General features: G+C 35.3%; 2 protein-coding genes across 2 annotated transcripts; both read right to left on the bottom strand.

Annotated features, from left to right (window-relative positions):
• Nucleotides 1-30: 30 nt before the first annotated feature.
• On the bottom strand, nt 31-15,201 carry LOC127633874 (transmembrane protein 235-like). Its single transcript, XM_052113250.1, has 4 exons — nt 15,032-15,201; nt 14,443-14,504; nt 13,385-13,522; nt 31-6,469 (listed from the first exon to the last, which is right to left on the bottom strand). The coding sequence occupies exons 1-4, from the start codon at nt 15,199-15,201 to the stop codon at nt 6,234-6,236; spliced, it is 606 nt and encodes a 201-aa protein (XP_051969210.1). The 3' UTR covers nt 31-6,233.
• A 513-nt stretch (nt 15,202-15,714) lies between these two features.
• LOC127633873 (baculoviral IAP repeat-containing protein 5-like) lies at nt 15,715-18,256 on the bottom strand. The gene is made up of 4 exons (XM_052113249.1): nt 18,070-18,256; nt 17,851-17,960; nt 17,571-17,688; nt 15,715-16,048 (listed from the first exon to the last, which is right to left on the bottom strand). The coding sequence occupies exons 1-4, from the start codon at nt 18,175-18,177 to the stop codon at nt 15,956-15,958; spliced, it is 429 nt and encodes a 142-aa protein (XP_051969209.1). The 5' UTR covers nt 18,178-18,256; the 3' UTR covers nt 15,715-15,955.
• Between the last annotated feature and the right edge of the window lie 2,308 nt (nt 18,257-20,564).

The raw sequence follows: 20,564 nt of genomic DNA, 5'->3' as shown, positions 1-20,564 counted from the left end.
CCTTAGAATTTGAAGCTGAAAAAAGTGCATCCATCCATCAAATAAGTAATCCATACGGCTCCAGGGGGTTAATAAAGGCCTTCTGAAGTGAAGCGATGCATTTTTGTAAGAAATATATCCATATTTATACATTTATAAAATGTAATCACTGGCTTCCGGTAACGGCCATTCATGCATTTACAGGAGAGTCGAGTTCCTGTGTGTGATGTAGGTGAAGCATAAGCTCCGTTGAGAAGTGACCAATGCGTATACTACTATTAACCCCCTGGAGCAATATGGATTACTTTTTTGATGGATGGGTGCGCTTTTTTGGGCTTCAAAATCTAAGGTACCTTATACTCCCATTATAAAGCTTGGAAGAGCCAGGATATTTTTTTATATAAATCCAATTGTGTTTCGCTGAATGAAGAAAGTCATATACACCTAGGATGGCTTGAGGGTGAGTAAATTATGGGATAATTTTCATTTTTTGGTGAACTAACCCTTTAAGCAATTTCATGGGGGTCTTTAAAACTGGACTAAAACTGCAAATAGAGGCATAATTATACAGTATATACCTTAGACTCCAGCTGAACAGCCAAACAAAGAATCACCCACTTACACTACCCTGATATAGTGATGAAAGTTACACTACACCCACTTTATCTTATATACAGACTGCTACTCTTCAGCATCTAAATTTAGAGACAGAGTTTCATTTGGAAATTAGCAGTTATGCATGGTATGATAACAGTACATTAAGTCGATTTCACCATTCAGTTTGTTGGCCTTAATAACAATCCAGTGGATCAAAGTATTTTATTGATTTCTCACAATTAACGGTTATGATTAACATTTGAATCTTGTGTAACACATATTACATGTTACTATTATTAATTTCTATAGTAATAAAAAATATGTTAGTACAAGCATATCCACAAAATAATTACACAGAAAATACATGTAGTTCAATAGTAATTCATTAGTAACGAAGTTATTCAGTAATTACCTATGTAAATACACAGTTACAGGAACACTGTAAAACTAAAATGTCACCGAATAGTTTGATTTCACACATTGAGCACAAGCAAATTTAGGATGATAAAAAAAAATCTTTGAGACCAGAGTGCCTTTGATGTTATTGCTAGTTTTATTATTTTTACCACTGAGTTTGTGTTATATAAGAGTTGCCTATAAAGATGCACACAGTCAGTGTAGAGACGGATTGTCATGACGACAAAGAGGAGATTGCATTTGCTGCAGTGGATATCAAAAAAGGGCTCAGGGACTCTGTCTAGTCTTGATTGATAATGCTTAACTTTAATCCTAGAGCTTGTAGGTCGGATGCAATGACTGGGACTATATCAATTACTAATTAAGTAGCTTTGAACTGTATTTGGATGTATATTTAATCTGTTGCTTATTTTTTTTGAACTTTTTGACTTTATCTTTAAAGTTCAATAGCCATGGATACGCACAATTAAGACAGCTTTAAGCTAAAATACCAATGGAACATGGTGTCATGCCTGACATCTCAACATCTTTAGATGTGTCAATTGCTTTATAAAGATGAAATTACTCTTGAGCCATGCAAAGAGTAAACTACATCAACAAGAGTGAAATTGTGAAGACTAGCTGTTTGCATTTGAATTTTTCTTTGAAATTTGGTAAATACAATTGGCTTTTGCTACTGCCAACAAGTATCTACTGTCTAGTCCTTTATAATGTGCACATGAAATCCCCGACATTAAATTATAATGTTTGATATAAAAACACCGGCTGACAGTATTCAGTTAGATGTAAGTTCTGAACAGTAAAATGTGGTTTTAAGAAATGTATCTAGCATAATCATGAAACCCTTTAATCTTCACTCTGTAAATTAAAATGTGCTTGGCTTGTCATTGAAAAAAAAAAAAAAAGAAGAACTGATAGACACAGTTCTGATAGAACTGATTAAAATGGGAAAATATGGGTATGTGCCTTTAAGGAGTGAGCCACAAGGCCAGCCCAAAGAAACATTAATTTCAGCCTTGAGTTCAGTTAGGGCCCTGATGGGGTGGACTAATCAGCCTCTTATGAAAGTGGCCACAACAAAAGAATGGCTCTGACAGAAATCCATAATTATATGGATAAGACTTGAGGGTTATCACTGAGAGATGTCAAAAATAAGTATTGCATAAAACATTTTATCTGTGAATAATTTAAAATCATAAAACATTTACATCTGTTTGGGAAGCAGTAACTTGAAATCTTTGCTTTTAGTTCCATTTCTTCAAATGTAATTAAATTTATACAAATAATATTAGAGCAAATAAACAATCATTAGTTTCCATTTAAAAATGAGCATCAAGGTCTATTTTTTGCTTTCTTCCAACAAAATACGTCAGTAAAATTAACCTTGTTTCCCCCTCTTGTTCAATTTTCTTTCCTCACCTGAAAATGAGCTTGAATGATTCTGATTTCTTGTCTTTTTATTATAGCTTGTAATGAAAGTGTTAATGCAGACCCCTGACACCTATGGCCACTGTTATCCTGTGATGAAAAGAACTCACTGCAGGGTTCATGTTTAAGCCATCATAGACTGTAAATTAATGTACTGTGTCCCAAAACCACCAGAATTCTTTTAAATCACTTTTGCTGTCACTGTAAAATCATTACATTTCATCTGTTAATTTCTATAGCTGTGGTTCTGCGTGTAATCAAAATGTACATTTAAGCATTTGGCTGACACTTTTATCTAAATATGTATTTGTATGTATTTTTCCTGGAAATCAAACCCACTACCTTGTCACCTACCACTTAGGCTACAGGCTATAATCAAAATAAATGTTTTAACAACCATTTGATACACAGAAACCTGATACTTATTTGTTTTTTTTTGGGAAAAACCTGAGTTTAAGGACACAATTAGAAGGAACAATATGTAATTAACCATTAAGTACTGACATTCAATAAATCTTTAATCTTGCCGATATCTGACAAAGCACAATGTTCCGTGCTGTTGCCATAAAACAATACCAGAATAATATGCAACAGTTAAAAGTTTTTGAAATTGATTAATTGGACCAAATAATAAAGCAGCCAATAAGTGCCCAACATAGATTGGAACTTCTTCAATACTGTTTAAAAAGCATCCCAGGATGATACCTCAAAAAGTTGGTTGAGAAAATGTCAAGAGTACATGTCTGCAAATTCTAGGCAAAGGGTGACTAATTCCCTTAGTTCCATTTATGTTATTCCATAGTTCAGACTTTTTCATAAACTACCCATATATGATGAAGGAACATGCTGTAAACATCTATTAACATGTACAGTTCGGCCACTGCATCCATTCATATATTCCTTTCAGAAAGTGAAAGCAAGAGTGATTATATGAAGAAATAATCAACAAAAATATGAAAAAATGGAAAACAGGAACCTAGCATAAAAGATAATCCATCAAAGAGACACAAACACAGGAGAATTACAAGCAATTACAGTAGCAATTATAGACAAAAGATATGAAATGAGCCACACAAACTTATTTAGGATTGAATTGGTCTGTATAGGCTAATCATATGAAATGAAAATATGCTTCAGTTTGGAGAAAGAAATTGAATGACCTCTTACAAAAAATAGCATTTGAACAGAGTTCAACGATTGTAAGCTTTTAAAAATCCACAGCACAGTGTGATTCCACCTTAAATACTTATTATGCTGCATATCTGTATTTTTGCTTTGTTTGCTTGGAAAAATATATAAACATCCTTAAAATTAGATAAATATTCTTGAGAAGTGAAATAAGATATTAAGTTAATTTTTTTACCAATTGGCATAGTTTTGTTAGCTTTAAGGACACTTCTAACATAATTTGAGGTTTATGCTCTTAACAAGGAAAATAAACTCTGAAAACCTTTTGTATGTTTGTTTATCCAACTTTAGGCAATTCATGTCCCAGTGGGCATACAATATTTATTAAAACTAACAGATTTAAAAAAATATATATTTTTCACACAATAAAACTGACTTGGAAACTTTTTACCAGGCTTTCAGCATTTCATTTGGGTACATTTCAAATACCTTTTATGTACCGACTATACTGTTTTAGCCTTGTCTCAGAGTTTTAATATGAATTTATAATAATAATAATAAAAAAAGTAACACTACCAATTATTTCATGTTTAAAGCTCAGATTATCTAAACAAACAATATTTATTTTGTGAAAATTATTTCACAGTTGTGGTGTCATTTCAATCACATCAAACAATTTAGCCCCTAACAATTGTTTCTTTCAGAAGTCCGTGTACTTTTTAACCAAGTCGACAAAAGTGTCTGTCAAGAGCATGCTTGAAACGTATTTTGAGAAAAGTGATTTTATTTTAAGGTAAATATCACTTGCTAGCAGAATATTTTTATTAGGTGTCATTTCCAATCAAGCTTAAATGTTGCTAAATTATGGAAAAATTCTGAAAAATATTATTTAATTGTGTGTACATCAAATGCTAGCTTTGAAATTAGCCTTAGCAAGACAAAGGTGTCTGCAAATTCATTTCATTTCCATAACTGTCATTTCCAACACAGAATTCTATTAAACATAATACAGAATTTGAGATGTGGTGGAGATAACACCGTGGTGTTAATTATAATCTCTTCAGAAAAACGGTACACCAGATTTACAGGTGTAGATCTTGTTTTTGCTCCGACAAATGCTCAGATTCTCATGACAGAGAGAACTTGCGTTACATTGGCAAATACTTTCGGCCGATGCTTTTTGCACCCTGGCGCAAATAATGGTTTATGCTATTTACACCCCAGTGCAAATAGTGGTAGATATTATTTGTACCCCAACCCTGGTGCAAATAATGGTAGATACTAATTGCACCCTGGTGCATATAGTGTCAGATCCTATTTGCACCTATATTTAAATACTGACATACAGTATGGACATCACTGCCGTGCATTTATTTAGAGTCCCACAGACACTACATTAACTCCTACCCCTAAACCTAACCTTAGAAAAACTTTGGCTTAACTACAGTAACCATGGTTTCACGTGGGAACGAATGCGATTGACAGACCCCGCCTCCGGATCAAACCCTTCTCTCCACTCCCCGACATTCACCGTGACCAAATCACTGCAATGCCGATGAAATCAACATTTATATTAATTTGTATCTATTATTATAAATTGAGGTAGTATTTAACCAAATATTAAGAGTGGAAACAGGAAATCGGATAGGACAAAAGTAGAATTAGAACTGAGGTCATTAGGACAACACTACACATTCACACACAACCTTTACATCCCACGCCACTATTGTTTAATTTGTCGTATATTTCTTAGGGGTTTAAATCAGCAGTTTCATCACGATACGTTCTTGTATCGATTCTCTTAGCCAGCGATCTGATGTTTGCGATACCTTATAGTCTGCCACGATACGATTTCGATTAAATTAGATTCAGGGGCCTGTGATCGATATTATGTGCCTATTTTGCATAATCAATTACATTATTATGTCAGAAATGCAACCAAAATATTATTTTCATATTTCATTGTGCTCTCTGAAAATGCAAATCCAGTATCCATATCGGAACACCAGCAACAAAATAAGGTACTTCAGTTAAAACAATAAATAAAAATAGTCATGCAATCACATACAAGTGATCATCAATCATTTGATAACAGCTTACTGCCTTGTGGAATGAGGTTAACACTACAGTGATAATTTGTCATCTTTACAGCAGTAGTCTTTCAATCCAAAATACCCACAATAGGAGAGTATGTGCGATCCCTGCTTTTTCTTAGCTACAACTTCTATGGTTGTATTGAAAAATGTTAGTAAGAGTGTTGATGTGAAAAGTCTTCTAATTGATGTGGGTGCAGCAGGGCAGGTGTTTTCTCTTTACCTTGTCAGGTCTGTTCAAAATACCAGGGCTCATTAGCCATTTGACATGGTTGAATTGCTCCAAAGCGCTCTAAAAGTGAAAATTCCCATGCAGAATTAAAATGTGTCTCATGTGCCATGATATTGAGGGAAGCCATACTCGCGTATGTGAGCCGCTCCACGCAATTTATGATTATTATCCCCCTAAAAAGTATATCGGTGGATTGTTACATCCCTAAAATTTCTGTCTGATTCACCAGACTATTGGGGTGCAAATAGCTGCCTTGTATGGCAGTTGCTTTTTACACCGGGATGCAAATAGACACTTTGAATACTTTTTTACCTTGCCTGAAATGGACAATTATGTTCCAATAAGGTGGGGAAGTAGCACTATATTGGACCGACTGACTCTTCGTACTGTGCTAAAGGAGCCAATCTGGCAGCCAGCAGTAGGAGAAGCCCAGTGATCACCTCCAGAAGAAAGGAGAGCCAGGCCATGCCCATAGACCAGCCAAATGATGTGTGCACCTGAGCCATCTGTTCACGCCCCATCTGCCTTTCAGTCTCTTCGAGAGCCTTCTGAGAGTATCTGATGTACAGACTCACCCCAGAGAGAGTGAGAAGACCTGAGGATGCACATGCACAAGCACACATGAATGCACTCACACAAACAAAACCAATTAAGCATCATTTAGAGAGCATCTTGTTCTAACAGATTACTTGAAATTTGGCAACATAATGTTCTTTATTAAGTGATACACTGTACATAACCGTCTAAGAAAAATCAGCGTAGGAACTGTTCACACAGGACTCATTTTGCATTAAAAACAGACAGGGTGCAATGGAATGTAAGTTAATGCAAATATCTCAAGATGTGTTTTTAAAAGTTGAACTTTTACAGCGTCTTAGTTCACAGTGCTCCTGGTCTGATGCATTGAAATAAAAAGCATTCTCTGTGAATGGCTTCTTATGCCAGCATGAATTTCCACTCTGGTTCACACTTATTTTACACTTGTTTGGTGCTGATGTACCAGCATAATCATAATCAGCAAGCTGGTTTGACCAAGGAATTGTTGCTGGTTTAATAGGTAAATGCCTGGTGAAAACAACAGTATTCCATGCTGGAGACCAGCAGTGCTTGTCTTTTCAACAGGGTAGTTTAATTGAGGGGACAAAAGACAGATAAAGGGATAGTTCACCCAAAAATGAAAATTCTCTCTTAACTTACCCTTATGCCAGATGTGCATGACTTTTTTCTTCTGCTGAACCCAAATTATGATTTTTAGAAGAATATTTCAGCTCTGTAGGTCTATAAAATGCAAGTGAATTGGTGCCAAAATTGGGATGCTCCAAAAAGCCCATAAAGGCATCATAAAAGTAATCCATACAACTCCAGTGTTTAGGTGTGGGTGAGAAACATATCAATATTGAAGTCCTTTTTTGCTAGTCATTTTTCTTCCTGCCCAGTAGGGGGCAATATGAATGAAAAAATGTGAATCACCAAAAGCACAAGAAGAACAATGTGAAAGTGATCTGTTTCTCACCTACACCTAACACATAGCTCCTGAATATATTGATTTAACCACTGGAGTTTTATGGATTACTTTTATGGCTGACTTATGTGATTTTTGAAACTTCAGCATTTTGGCACCCATTCATTGCATTGTATGGACCACAAGAGCTGAGAAATTCTTCTAAAAATCTTCATTTGTGTTCAGCAGATAGAAGAATGTCAAATATTGCTAATGACTGCTAACAATGAATTTGATTCAACAACAGTGGGCTTATATTAACAGATCTAACTTAACAATCATGTTTTTGGTATTACTGTGCTTCTTGGAACATTTCCTTTAATTAATAACAAATACTTGACTTAGAAAATGTTATGTGTGTGGACTGTGTTGTTCTTTTAGGCTACCTCTAAAATCCCACATTCGGAATATCCATATCCTGTCATGAATAATAAAGCCTAATCCAGGCACAATTTTCCAATGCATCAAGAGTCTGTAATTTTATTTTACACATATATAAATTTTTCAACCTGCAATATGTCCTGGTATGCTTGTGACGTTTTTGTAACAACACTAACACCGTTTATCAAAAACATTATTTACAATCAGTAATAGACTGACAGGCTGACCAAAACCACATTCTGACAAAATGGTCTCTTTAAACATACATAAAAGGATCTTGAAGGTTGCAAAACTGATTCAGTTCTTTAAAGGGATAGTTCACCCAAAAAATAATATTCTCTCATTATTTACTCACCCTCATGATATCCCAGATGTGTATGACTTTCTTCACATTTGAAGAAAAATACAAAAATAAAAAAGTTCAGTAGGTCCTAAAAATGCAAGTGAATGGTGATTTGTCTTTTGAAGCTCCAAAAATCACAGACAGTCAGCTTAAACGTCATCCATATGACTTCAGTGGTTAAATTAATGTCTTCTAAAGCAACACGATTGCGTTTGGTGCATAAAAGATAAATATTAAGTACTTTTTTAAACTCTAAATCATGCTGCCGTTCAGCAGTGGTATGCGTGTGTGACGTAATCAAATTGGCATTTGAAACACGTGAAAACTGACACACGTGCGACACAGCCGGAAGAGCAGCGATGTTTACAAGTGAGAAGGAGGAATGCTGCACAGTAGCTTGGTTGGTTTTGATCTGTATTTATTTGTTTCTTTACTCACAAAGGTGCATTTGTGTGCTTATCCTGGATGTCTCAAATAAGTGGAGAACCTGAGATTACGTCTGTATCATGGCAACGTGAATATGCCACACAAGAGACCACATGGACTCCACCCTCTCGCAGAGCTTACCTGAAGCATTTGATTATAGTTAAAAAGTACTGCAATATTTATCTTTTTCTCACCAAAAGTGATCGTATCACTTTAGAAGACATTATTTTTACCACTGGAGTCGTAACGATGACATTTATACAGTCTGATTTTTGGAGCTTCAAAAGAGAAATCGCCATTCACTTGCATTTTATGGACCTACTGAGCTAAGATATTTGTCTGTTTATCTTCAAATGTGTTTTGGTGAAGAAAGAAAGTCACACACCTGGGATATCATGGGGGTGAGTAAATAATTAGAGAATTTTCATTTTTGGGCGAACTATCCCTTTAATAGCATTAGGCCTCTGTCAGCATCAGTTTTAAATAACTGTGACTCATTTATTGGAAACCTATTAAATTTCCAGTGATCATATTTTTACTCAGTTTAGTTTATATGTAATTACTAAAGCTTATAACTTGATGTTTGCAATAGCGAAGTTCAATACGCCCATAAAATGCCAAAATGCTATTTCACGTTCTTCATCTGTGTGATTATGTGCAACAGAGGTCAACTGAACCAGAACCGAGTACAAGACTACAAAAAGACCCATGAAGCATGTTTCTCTGAGCACTGTTCTTGCACTAAAAGCAGAGATACAAACACTCATATGAATGCTTAAACCTTATATGCTCTGTTCCACAACCGAGTGACCTGCCTACGGAGGATGCATTTAAGGCATCTTAGGTACTCTCCCAAGGCAAAAGCTGTTCCTAAAGGTAGACAACTTGTTTATAATGCCTTCAAAGATTTTTTAAGTTTTAGCCTAATTCAAAGGCAGCATTGTTAATATCTTTTGTGGGAAAGTCAGTCAAAAAATGAAAAGCAAAAAAATATATCCAAGATGGTGGACAAAGCAAGAGAAATGTTCAGTACTGAAAAGTATTGATAAAATCGTGCAAAAGTTCATTAATTTCAGTAATTCAACTTAAAAGGTGAAACTAATATATTATATAGACTCATTACAAGCAAAGTAAGATATTTCAAGCCTTTATTTGATATAATTTTGATGATTATGGCTTACAGCTTATGAAAACCCCAAATTCAGAATCTCAGAAAATTTGAATATTGTGAAAAGGTTCAGTATTGTAGGCTCAGAGTGTCACACTCTAATCAGCTAAACACCTGCAAAGGGTTCCTGAGCCTTTAAATGGTCTCTCAGTCTGGTTCAGTTGAATTCACAATCATGGGGAAGACTGCCGCCTTTCGCCCAATGTTAGCTGGGATAGGCTCCAGCCCCCCGTGACCCTGTACACAGGATAAGCGGTTGATGATGGATGGATGGATGGATGGGGAAGACTGCTGACCTGACAGTTGTGCAGAAAACCATCATTGACACCCTCCACAAGGAGGGAAAGCCTCAAAAGGTAATTGCAAAAGAAGTTGGATGTTCTCAAAGTGCTGTATCAAAGCACATTAATAGAAAGTTAAGTGGAAGGGAAAAGTGTGGAAGAAAAAGGCGCACAAGCAGCAGGGATGACCGTAGCCTGGAGAGGATTGTCAGGAAAAGGCCATTCAAATGTGTGGGGAGCTTCACAAGGAGTGGACTGAGGCTGGAGTTACTGCATCAAGAGCCACCACACACAGGCGGGTCCTGGACATGGGCTTCAAATGTCAAACGTCTTAACCTGGGCTAAAGAAAAAAAGAACTGGTCTGTTGCTCAGTGGTCCAAAGTCCTCTTTTCTGATGAGAGCAAATTTTGCATCTCATTTGGAAACCAAGGTCCCAGAGTCTGGAGGAAGAATGGAGAGGCACACAATCCAAGATGCTTGAAGTCCAGTGTGAAGTTTCCACAGTCTGTGTTGGTTTGGGGAGCCATGTCATCGGCTGGTGTTGGTCCACTGTGCTTTATTAAGTCCAGAGTCAACGCAGCCGTCTACCGGGACATTTTAGAGCACTTCATGCTTCCTTCAGCAGACAAGCTTTATGGAGATGCTGACTTCATTTTCCAGCAGGACTTGGCACCTGCCCACACTGCCAAAAGTACCAAAACCTGGTTCAATGACCATGGTATTACTGTGCTTGATTGGCCAGCAAACTCGCCTGACCTGAACCCCATAGAGAATCTATGGGGCATTGCTAAGAGAAAGATGAGAGACATGAGACCAAACAATGCAGAAGAGCTGAAGGCCGCTATTGAAGCATCTTGGTCTTCCATAACAGCTCAGCAGTGCCACAGGCTGATAGCATCCATGCCACGCCGCATTGAGGCAGTAATTAATGCAAAAGGGGCCCAAACCAAGTACTGAGTACATATGCATGATTATACTTTTCAGAGGGCCGACATTTCTGTATTTAAAATCCTTTTTTTTATTGATTTCATGTAATATTCTAATTTTCTGAGATTCTGAATTTGGGGTTTTCATAAGCTGTAAGCCATAATCATAAAAATGATATCAAATAAAGGCTTGAAATATCTTACTTTGCTTGTAATGAGTCTATATTATATATTAGTTTCACCTTTTAAGTTGAATTACTGAAATTAATGAACTTTTGCGCGATATTCTAATTTTTCGAGTTTCACCTGTATATCTATCACAAATGGATCTATAAAATGCCCAGATAGTATACAAAATTTCAAAGCAATTTTCAAGACAATTAGAAAATAATAGAATACATTGTTATATTTTGTTGTTTTATTTTTTCATTTATCAAAGAGATAATGCAACGTATGATAGAATGGGATTCATAAATTTCACGCTGAAATTTTATGATTCAACTGACTATCAAATGCATATTGAGCTACACTGAACACATAAGCTACACATAGGTTACACGCATGTGTTTTCTCAGGCACATATTGAGTCTAAATAGACATACAACTTACAATTACATGCAAATTTCAATAGCTTTTATCATAATGTTAATGTGTTGTACTTGCTATAGTTTACTTCCATGATGCTTCTTGGGTCAAATAGCAATATAAATCAATTCAATCACTGAAACAACAGTGCCACCTTGAGTAACAAATAACATGTATGTGTACATGCATATGCAATATTGATAATTCACCTCCATTGCTGCTAAATCAACATGATATAGTGGTAACTGGTATGAATATGGCACTTATTCGTATTGTAATAAACAAAGAAATAGATATCCTGTTATAGTAAACTGAAATAGATATGAAATAATCATAAGAATATGATTTATCGAGGTGGAAATATACTGTATATTGTGACACTTTTACATATATTTGGGCACTAAAGACCCTATATGCTTTTGGATATAATGTTTTTTTTTATTTTATTTTTTTTTTTTATAAAATTTAGCATTTTATTTGTAATTGTTAGAAGATTCATAAGAGAAAGGTTGGAGAATACTAAAGAAGTGAGGGCATAACTAAAAAAGAAATGGATGAGTTAAAGGAGGTAGAATGAGGTACTGGGTCACTAAATAACTAAATGGTTAAGAGTTAATTAAGGGTTAAAAATTAACTATTTTACCCAATATGCTGTGTATTTTTATGATAATTAAAGCAATACACCATTAGCTTAGCAAAATGCTAATGCCAACCTCAACTGAAATCAATTTACGAGTCAAGTCTCCTGTGCGCCACATGTGAGTGATATTTGTGTGGCACAAATTTGCCGCCTAACAGTGTTCCAAAGCTGTTACTTGTAAGGTTTTGTGATGGTTAGGAAGCTGCCTAATGAATACGCTATATGAACAATGTAACAAAATACAGTTAAAGGGTTAATACACTCAAAAATCATCATTTACTCACCCCTCATGAGTTCCATACCTGTTTGACTTTCTTTCATCCATGAAGCACAAGAGAAGACATTTTCAAGAATGCTGATGCTGTTCTTCCCATTTGAATATTTAAGAAATCTCCTCATTCATTCCAAAGATTATAATTTATTTTCTAAGATCAATCCCCACCACTGCTTTTAAATGTTTCCTTCACCCATGCTTTTAAGGTTTCTAAAATATCCCACACATGTCCACCATTTTCCAGAATGCTAGCACTAAAGGCTCCAATACGCTCACAGCAAAGTTCTTATTAATTTTTCAATAAGAGCAAGAAAGAAGTTTGAAAAAGCTGATCAACAGTAAATTGTTTGTAAGCATTCAGAAACCAGTCACACCACTGGACATGGTGTTCAGAGAAGCATGCAAATTTGAGATGCATGCTGTACTATCAACAGACTACATAAAACCAGGATCTAATGTGACATTAAAATGTGTAATCAAATACTACATGTCTCATTCTATGAACAGAATACATCATAATACATGATATCCATTAAAGAAGCTGTTTTAACCACTCTGTGATCATTTAAATTTGCTGCTACTACTGAGCAAACTCAGTACCCCCATGTAAAGCAGATAGACAACTGAAGCTGGAGAGGAGGCATAATGCTATGCAAGGTACTGCTGGACTTCAGGTGAAGCTGTTGTGGTGAGTGCTGGTTTTATATGTTTTGACAGAAGGGTGCGATTTCGTGATTGGGTTGCACAGAGGCGTGTTGGGAACTGAACCTATCGGCTTGTGCTGTGTAGTTTCCCAACTGAACTAAATAGGTATTTTAGTTGTTAGAAGATGTATATCAGTAATGAGGTGTTTTTGGTTGCTTTAAACTATTAATGTGACAGCACAGAATTTTACAGGGACTAAGAGTTGGACTGAAGCCCTCCTTAATATGGGCTCTAGAATCTCCAATTAAGGCATAAATATATTTAGTAAGTCAGACTTACTGCAGAGAAGAAAATATGAAGCAGATCCGAGCAGGAGTGTCTGGCTTCTGGCTAGAGAACTGACGAGGCCACAGATGGCTCCAAACACCAGCATCACCAGACTCAGGGGCAGTAATATGGCAATCGCACTATGCATGACTGGGTGAAGCAGAGTAAATTACAGTTGTTATGCCACACATACACACACACACACACACACACTGACCGCTTTATCAGGTACACCTGCACGCCTACTTATTCATGCAATTATCTTCTCAGCCAATCATGTAGAGCAGTGTAATGCATAAAATCATACAGACATGGATCAGGGGCTTCAGTTAATGTTCACATTAACCATCAGATTTTGACTGTAGTATGATTGTTGGTGCCAGGTGGGCTGGTTTTAGTATTTCTGTAACTGCTGATCTACAGGGATTGTTATGCACAAAAGTGTCTAGAGTGTAAAGAGAATGGTGTGAAAAACCAAAAACATCCAGCGAGCGGCTGTTCTGTGGCCGAAAACAGCTCATTAATGATGGTAACCCAAATAACTACATGTTACAACAGTGCTATGCAGAAAAGCATTTCTGAACACACAACATGTTGAACATTGAGTTGGATTGGCTACAGCAGCAGAAGTCGGGTTCCATTTCAGTCAGCCAAGAACAGAAAGCTGAGGCTGCTGTGGGCTTACCATTTGTGTACCTCAGCAGAAATCGAGATTCATCAGACCAGGCTATGTTTTCCAGTCTTTTACTGCCCAGTTTCGGTGAACCCATAGCTACATGATTTAATGCATTGCACTGCTGTGACATGATTGGCTTATTAGATAAATCACATGAATAAGTAGGTGTACAGGAGTACCTAATAAAGTGGTCAGTGAGTGTGTATATATATATATATATATATATATATATATATATATATATATATATATATATCTTACTTACTAACAATCATACCATACCTATGTACAAACCTATGGCTTACTGATATAGCCTGATGTGTCATGATGGATCATTCATTGCAGTGCAAAGAGTTAACGACATTGCGTTATGAAAAGACTTCTTAACACTCACTCTCCATTTCCCTTTCTGATTCTGAATATCTTGAAGTGTCTTCTGTATGACTTTGGACATCTATAGCACAATGAAAACACAATGCATAAAATTACTAGAATTTCCCTGTGCATAGGCTTACAATAGCTGTAAGTATGTCAACTGCCAAATGTATCAGAGTTTCCCCAGTCCATGAAATAATAACAAAACAGGGAATAAAATAAGTGAATTTTAAAACGTCTATAATGTATTTTCATATTATATATTGTATATATTTTTTCTTGTTATGCTCAGTTCTAACCTAGGCTATATAATTAGCAATAAATGTATGATTTTGAGTGCAATCTCTATTAATATGATTTGAATGTGAATTTCCGTACTTATCCAATAGCTAATCCCCAAATGACTGCAAAAGTTATGAAAAATAATTGGTGTAAGGCTGTAGGAACTCAATGAACTGCATGGTGCCACGGGTTCACTCAAAGCTCAAGATATCACAAATTCATCTATTCAAAACAAAATTGTTTATACCACAACTTGTCACACTATGATAATATTAAACTCACAAGCTTATCTGGCAAAGATACGAGAAAGCAAATCTGCCATTCCATCCGTAACTCCCCAAAGTCCAGAGTGCGTGTGCGCCGGATCGGTGTGGTTCATGCGCTTGTCCTCAATGATGTACCAGTATTCAGTTCCAATGGCGAGCGCCAAACAGCTGAAACTGAGAACACCCGTCAAACCCCCTCCAACGACCACGGAGCCGAATGCAATTTTCATACCGGACAGGATATATGCGATTCAGAACAATCCAAAAACGAACCAGAAAATCACATAATTTGCGAAAAACATAGCTACTGCGACGCAATCCGATGCTGAACTGAAGGGTCGCAACAGCTGCTGGCATGAAATGCGCTCACTTTTTTTCAACAGCTGGAATACATGATGTTGATTGTCCGTCCAAGATGCTGCCATGCGATGCGTTATTACAGGGAAAGACATGCTGTGTGGTGTTAATCTTTTATAAGAAATAAGGTGGGCGATTTGGATACATATTCCTTAACACTGGATGCAGTCCGTGCCAAGCACTGGCGCAAGATTACGCATGACTGATACAGAGGAAACATGACGCACAATGCATAACCAACACACCTGATTACATCTAGTCAACCTTTATGATTAATAATGAAAAAAGGCTCAGGTAGATCTCCAAGTGCTTATGAACGCCTAGACACCATTTATGACACTTATTTAATCATTTTCATACTGAACAGACCAGCCAGATAAGCCAAGAAAGATTGGTTTTATTGAGCTCATTGTATTGAAATAAATACTAGGATGAAGAATATGTATTAAAAGATGAAACATTTGCAGGTGGAATCATATACAGATGCAAGTATGTAACACATTTAAAAAGAACAAAGGACAAAATGAAAGTCAAAAGCAAAATGGAAGAAAGTGGGATCCTCAGGTATCATGGAAAATAAATCATTTAAAAAAAATGCAGATGCTGTCACTCTCTCATTGAACCTCTTTATTCCTCCCCCATGGCAGTCTGGATGATCTGGGCTCTCTTGTTCTTCACAGCCTCTTCAAATTTATCAACTGCCTGGCCACAAGTTTTTTTCTGAAATGTTACAAAACACATAATTTCATCCATACTCTTATCATTATATTATTTTGCTTTTGTTATGTACATGCTATATACAATATAATGATATGACACAGATTCTGCAGATATTCAGGGTTCCCACACCTTTGAACCAAATAATTCTCATGACGTTTCCAGTCATGATTACTGGATAATAATTTTTTACAAAAATCATATAATAAAGATTGCACTCACAAAGAGAAAACGTAACATATGAAGTTGAGAACAATGAAGTATTTTACATTAAAAAATAATTTACTTTAAAAACACTTTATAGTAAAGGTTGTATTTGTTTACATTAGTTAATGCATAAGGTATCATGAACTAACAACGAACAATATTTTTTACAGCATTTATTCATCTTGGTTAATGATCATTTATAAAAATACAGCTGTTCAAAATACAAATACAATGATAGTTGATGTAAGATGATAATGCATTAATTAATTTTAACATATACAGCTTTTCATTTAAAACAATATATTGTCACGTTAAAATTAACATTAAACAAGATTTAACAAATGCTGTAAAAGTATGGTCCATTGTTAGTTCATTAATAACTAACCAATGCAGGGGTTTTAAAACTTTATTATGCCAAGGACCCCAAATATGATAATCCCCTTGCAAGGGACCCTTGTCTAAGAAAAATAGTAAACATGATATTTTAAAAAGTGTTGTTTGGTAAATTCAATAATTTGATTTTATAAGTGCCTTTGTACTGAAGAAAAAATATTATTAAAATTATATAGTAAGGAAACCTTAAGTTGACAGTCTGTCTTAAAATTTAATTTAATAGCGCTTTTTTATGATAAATATTGTTTCAAAGCAGCTTTTAAAGAAAATAGAGAAGTACATTTCTTGCAAATAGGAAATCTTAAGAAAAGATTTTCATAATACATTAAATCCTATGGAGGTTTGTTTTTATTTCATACCGTTTAAAACTATATCAATAGAATAAAATAATCACTATTAATCTAATGATTTCAAAAATGAAACTGTAATAATGTCATTATTTTTTCAAAAAATTTCAATTTTTCCACGGACCCCCTAGCAACCCCTGGTGGTATGGGCGGACTGGGACTAAAAAGTGGCCCTGGAGCTTCTGGCACAGAGCAACACACCACACCAGCACATCATTGATTTCATTTTCCACTCAATTTCAAACGTTTGTGATGGGAAAAAAAAACAAAAAGAAGAAATTTCTATTGACTGCTAGTCATGACAATGGGCCAACAGGAAAACGCCCATTGCTCCGGACAGCCAGTCAACCCTGCCTAGGGGTCACCAGATACCAGTTTAAAAACACCTAAACTAATGTAATTAACTAGTGGTAATGAATACAACCTGACTGTAATGTGTGGCTGAAATATCCAGGATTTTTTTTTTCAATGAATTTTCCAGTCCTATAAATCACAACTGTAAAATTTGATATTTCTTGTATAGGAGTTTGTACAAACGTAAACAGTGCCCTTTTTTCTGCCAATGAGCTGATACTTACAATAATAAACTTTTGTCTCTCTTTCTGAAGTTTCAGAAATTCCTCCACAGTCAGGCTGTTCATGGTCTTCTTCAGCAAGATAAAATCACAGGTGGGAGAATGTGCCTTATGTTCTTTCCTGGTAACACAAAGAGCCAACAGGACAGCACATCAGGAACAAATGCAAAATAAATGATGACATTTTATAGACTAAATAACCCAGGCTTGAAATCCAAGCCTTATGCCATTATATGTTAGACCTGGAAGAGGCATTGCGTCTGTAATGTAATCGGGAACTCACTCAGGATCATCCTCAGGCTCCCATCCTTCCAGCTCTTTCAAACAGAAAAAACATTGAGCTATATCTGGACTGTTATCGGACGGGGTGTGAATAAATCCAGCTTTGGCCATCTATAGAACACAATTATATTTATGAAGCGGAAAACATTGCATTTAAGCCCATGTAAAACAAAAGTAGATCCAGAGGTACTAGTCTCGTTCAGTTACAGGATTCACTCACGTTTTGTGGAGTGCAAACGCAGCCCTCTTCAAATGGCCAACCAACGAAAGTCTGAAGTCTGTTCTCATAAAAGTACATTTTTGTCTGATCGTTATTACCAAGATCCATTTTCTTGAATGTCAAGAGTAGTATTAAAGCAGAAAGAAGAAAAGAAACACTGAGATACACCACTGCCTTGCGCGTTTGTTGTTGCTTCCGGTTAAGGGTTTAAAATTTAGAACGCGAGTTTTGATTGGCTGTAGAGCGCTACTTGAACGCATGCGCAGATCGAGAACTAGCTTTTCTGTCTCACAGGGTTCGATAAATATGGGGCATTTACCCCATAGATATCCATACAGTATTTCCAAAAACACACGATAATAACAACCAGTGTTTGAGATGCAACCTAAAGAAATTTGTAGACAATTCGCTGTATGCAATTATATTTCATTTCATAAATTAACTTTCATTTATGAACCAACAGTGGAAGAAAACTGCTGTATACTCAGTTTATGTTTTATAATCAATAGTTGTATTTTTTTTATGTCAATGCATATTTTTTAGAAACATGAAAAGCATTCATAGATTATTTGTGGTGTTGAATGGCATAATACCATCTGTTTTGATGTATGTTCATTGTTCTCCCAGAACTTAGTTTAGAGAAATGTTTAAAATGCACTCAAAAAATATTTTTATATTTCTGAATTTCAATTTTACAACATAATTCCATCAAATTGAACTAAGAAATATTTAATAAAATAAAATTAAACTAAAAAAATTTAACTAATAAATAAACATTTTGTTGGAATGGAAATGTTTGCCTAATGGAATTTTGTTATGATACTGAAATGTGTAAATCTTAAAAATGGGCTAATCAGGCTAATCTGATTTTGAATCAGAGATACCAAATATTTGAGGCTTTGGCCATGGCAACTTGATCCTCAATCTATTTGGCACATTTAGGCAAAGAAGAATATTAGGTTTAATATTAAGTAATTTTCATTAATATTCAATAGATTTTATTTCATGTCTCTGAAGGGGAAATCAGGACTCGGTACATGTGTTTTCTCCTTATTGGTGGACACTACATGTGATCAGGGAAAAATAAATAACTAAAGTTCCGACAAAGACTAATTTTTAACATATATTAGTGCATTGAAAAATACAAGCTATAGACATCTTTTTCAACATTTTCATTAAATCAGTGTAAAACACATAAAAGAAGAAAATAAGCTCAAAACCACAAACTTCATTTGTGAATGGAAAAACATTCTTTCATTTTCACAGTAGGACTGGGTCCTGATTTCCTGTACATAGAACATTAAATAAAATACTTATTAAAAGATTATTTTTATTTATTATTTGTGTGTGTGTGTGTGTGTGTGTGTGTGAGTGTGTGTGTGTGAGTGTGCGTGCACCTACATTGACATTTTAAAAACCTAAGTTGATAAAACTTTTTTGAATAATTTATAATTTATAATAATGTATTATTTGTCACAATAACCATATTTCTACCAAATACCCTCCAAATAAAATAAAATAAAATTTGACTAGTTGTCAAAATAAATGAATATGGGGTCTCCTTCACACATCATAAATATTAGAAACATTTAGAATCTGGGAAAGAATGAAATTACAGACTGTATTGCACTTACAATAGCCAAAATGAATGTACTATGTTACTGGAAACTTTAGTTAGTACAAGGCTCCTAGATTGTGAAACTGAATAAAAATAGCCTATATCCATATTCAGGAATGTTGCATTTAAAGGTTGTTACTTATTGACTGCAGCCACCAGCAGTTAATTTTTTCAGACAAGGCTCTCTCTGCTGGTAACAATAAGTATCATTGTAGACTGTGGAGAGCACATGGCAACCGCAACCATTGCTGGACACAATTCTGATGCCTATGCTGCCAATTAAGCTCAAAATGGAAGCAATCAATTTGTTGTACTTTAACCCAGGTTACAGTAAATTAGATTAATTGCCATCAAAATTTAGAGACTGGATTTTATTGTAATAATCATAAAACCTTTCCAGATGGTAAAAAACTAAAACAAAAGATAATTAAAATATAATCACAATTGGGAATAAAATGGATTTAGTTCTGATTCCTTTAATTGGAAGAGACTGAAAATAAATTAATGTGTTGTCTCCTGGTGTTTGGGTCATTGTTTGGCTTCTCTGTCACTTCATTTCCAAAAAGTTTAAAGAATCAATTCTCATAAAATAAGATTCACTGGAACTTGCAAGACAATGAGGAATGTAACAAACAACAACATACAGCCGTGGCCAAAAGTATAGGCAGTGACATGAATTTTGTGTTTCGCAAAGTTTTCTGCTTCTGTTGTTGTGGTGTTGATTCACATTGTTTCTAGATTATTGTGCAGAGTGATCAGATGCATTATAAATAATTGCAAAAAGCTTCATTGGCCAAATAAATTAACTTTATCACAAAAACCCAAATTTCACTATTTTTGTCCCTGGCACAAAATGACCAGCTAACATAATTTCACT

The sequence above is a fragment of the Xyrauchen texanus genome, chromosome 40 (genome assembly GCF_025860055.1).
Source record: "Xyrauchen texanus isolate HMW12.3.18 chromosome 40, RBS_HiC_50CHRs, whole genome shotgun sequence".
NCBI classification, from domain to species: Eukaryota; Metazoa; Chordata; class Actinopteri; order Cypriniformes; family Catostomidae; genus Xyrauchen; species Xyrauchen texanus.
The sequence above is the reverse complement of the archived record's forward strand: the minus strand, read 5'-3'. Positions and strand labels throughout refer to the sequence as shown.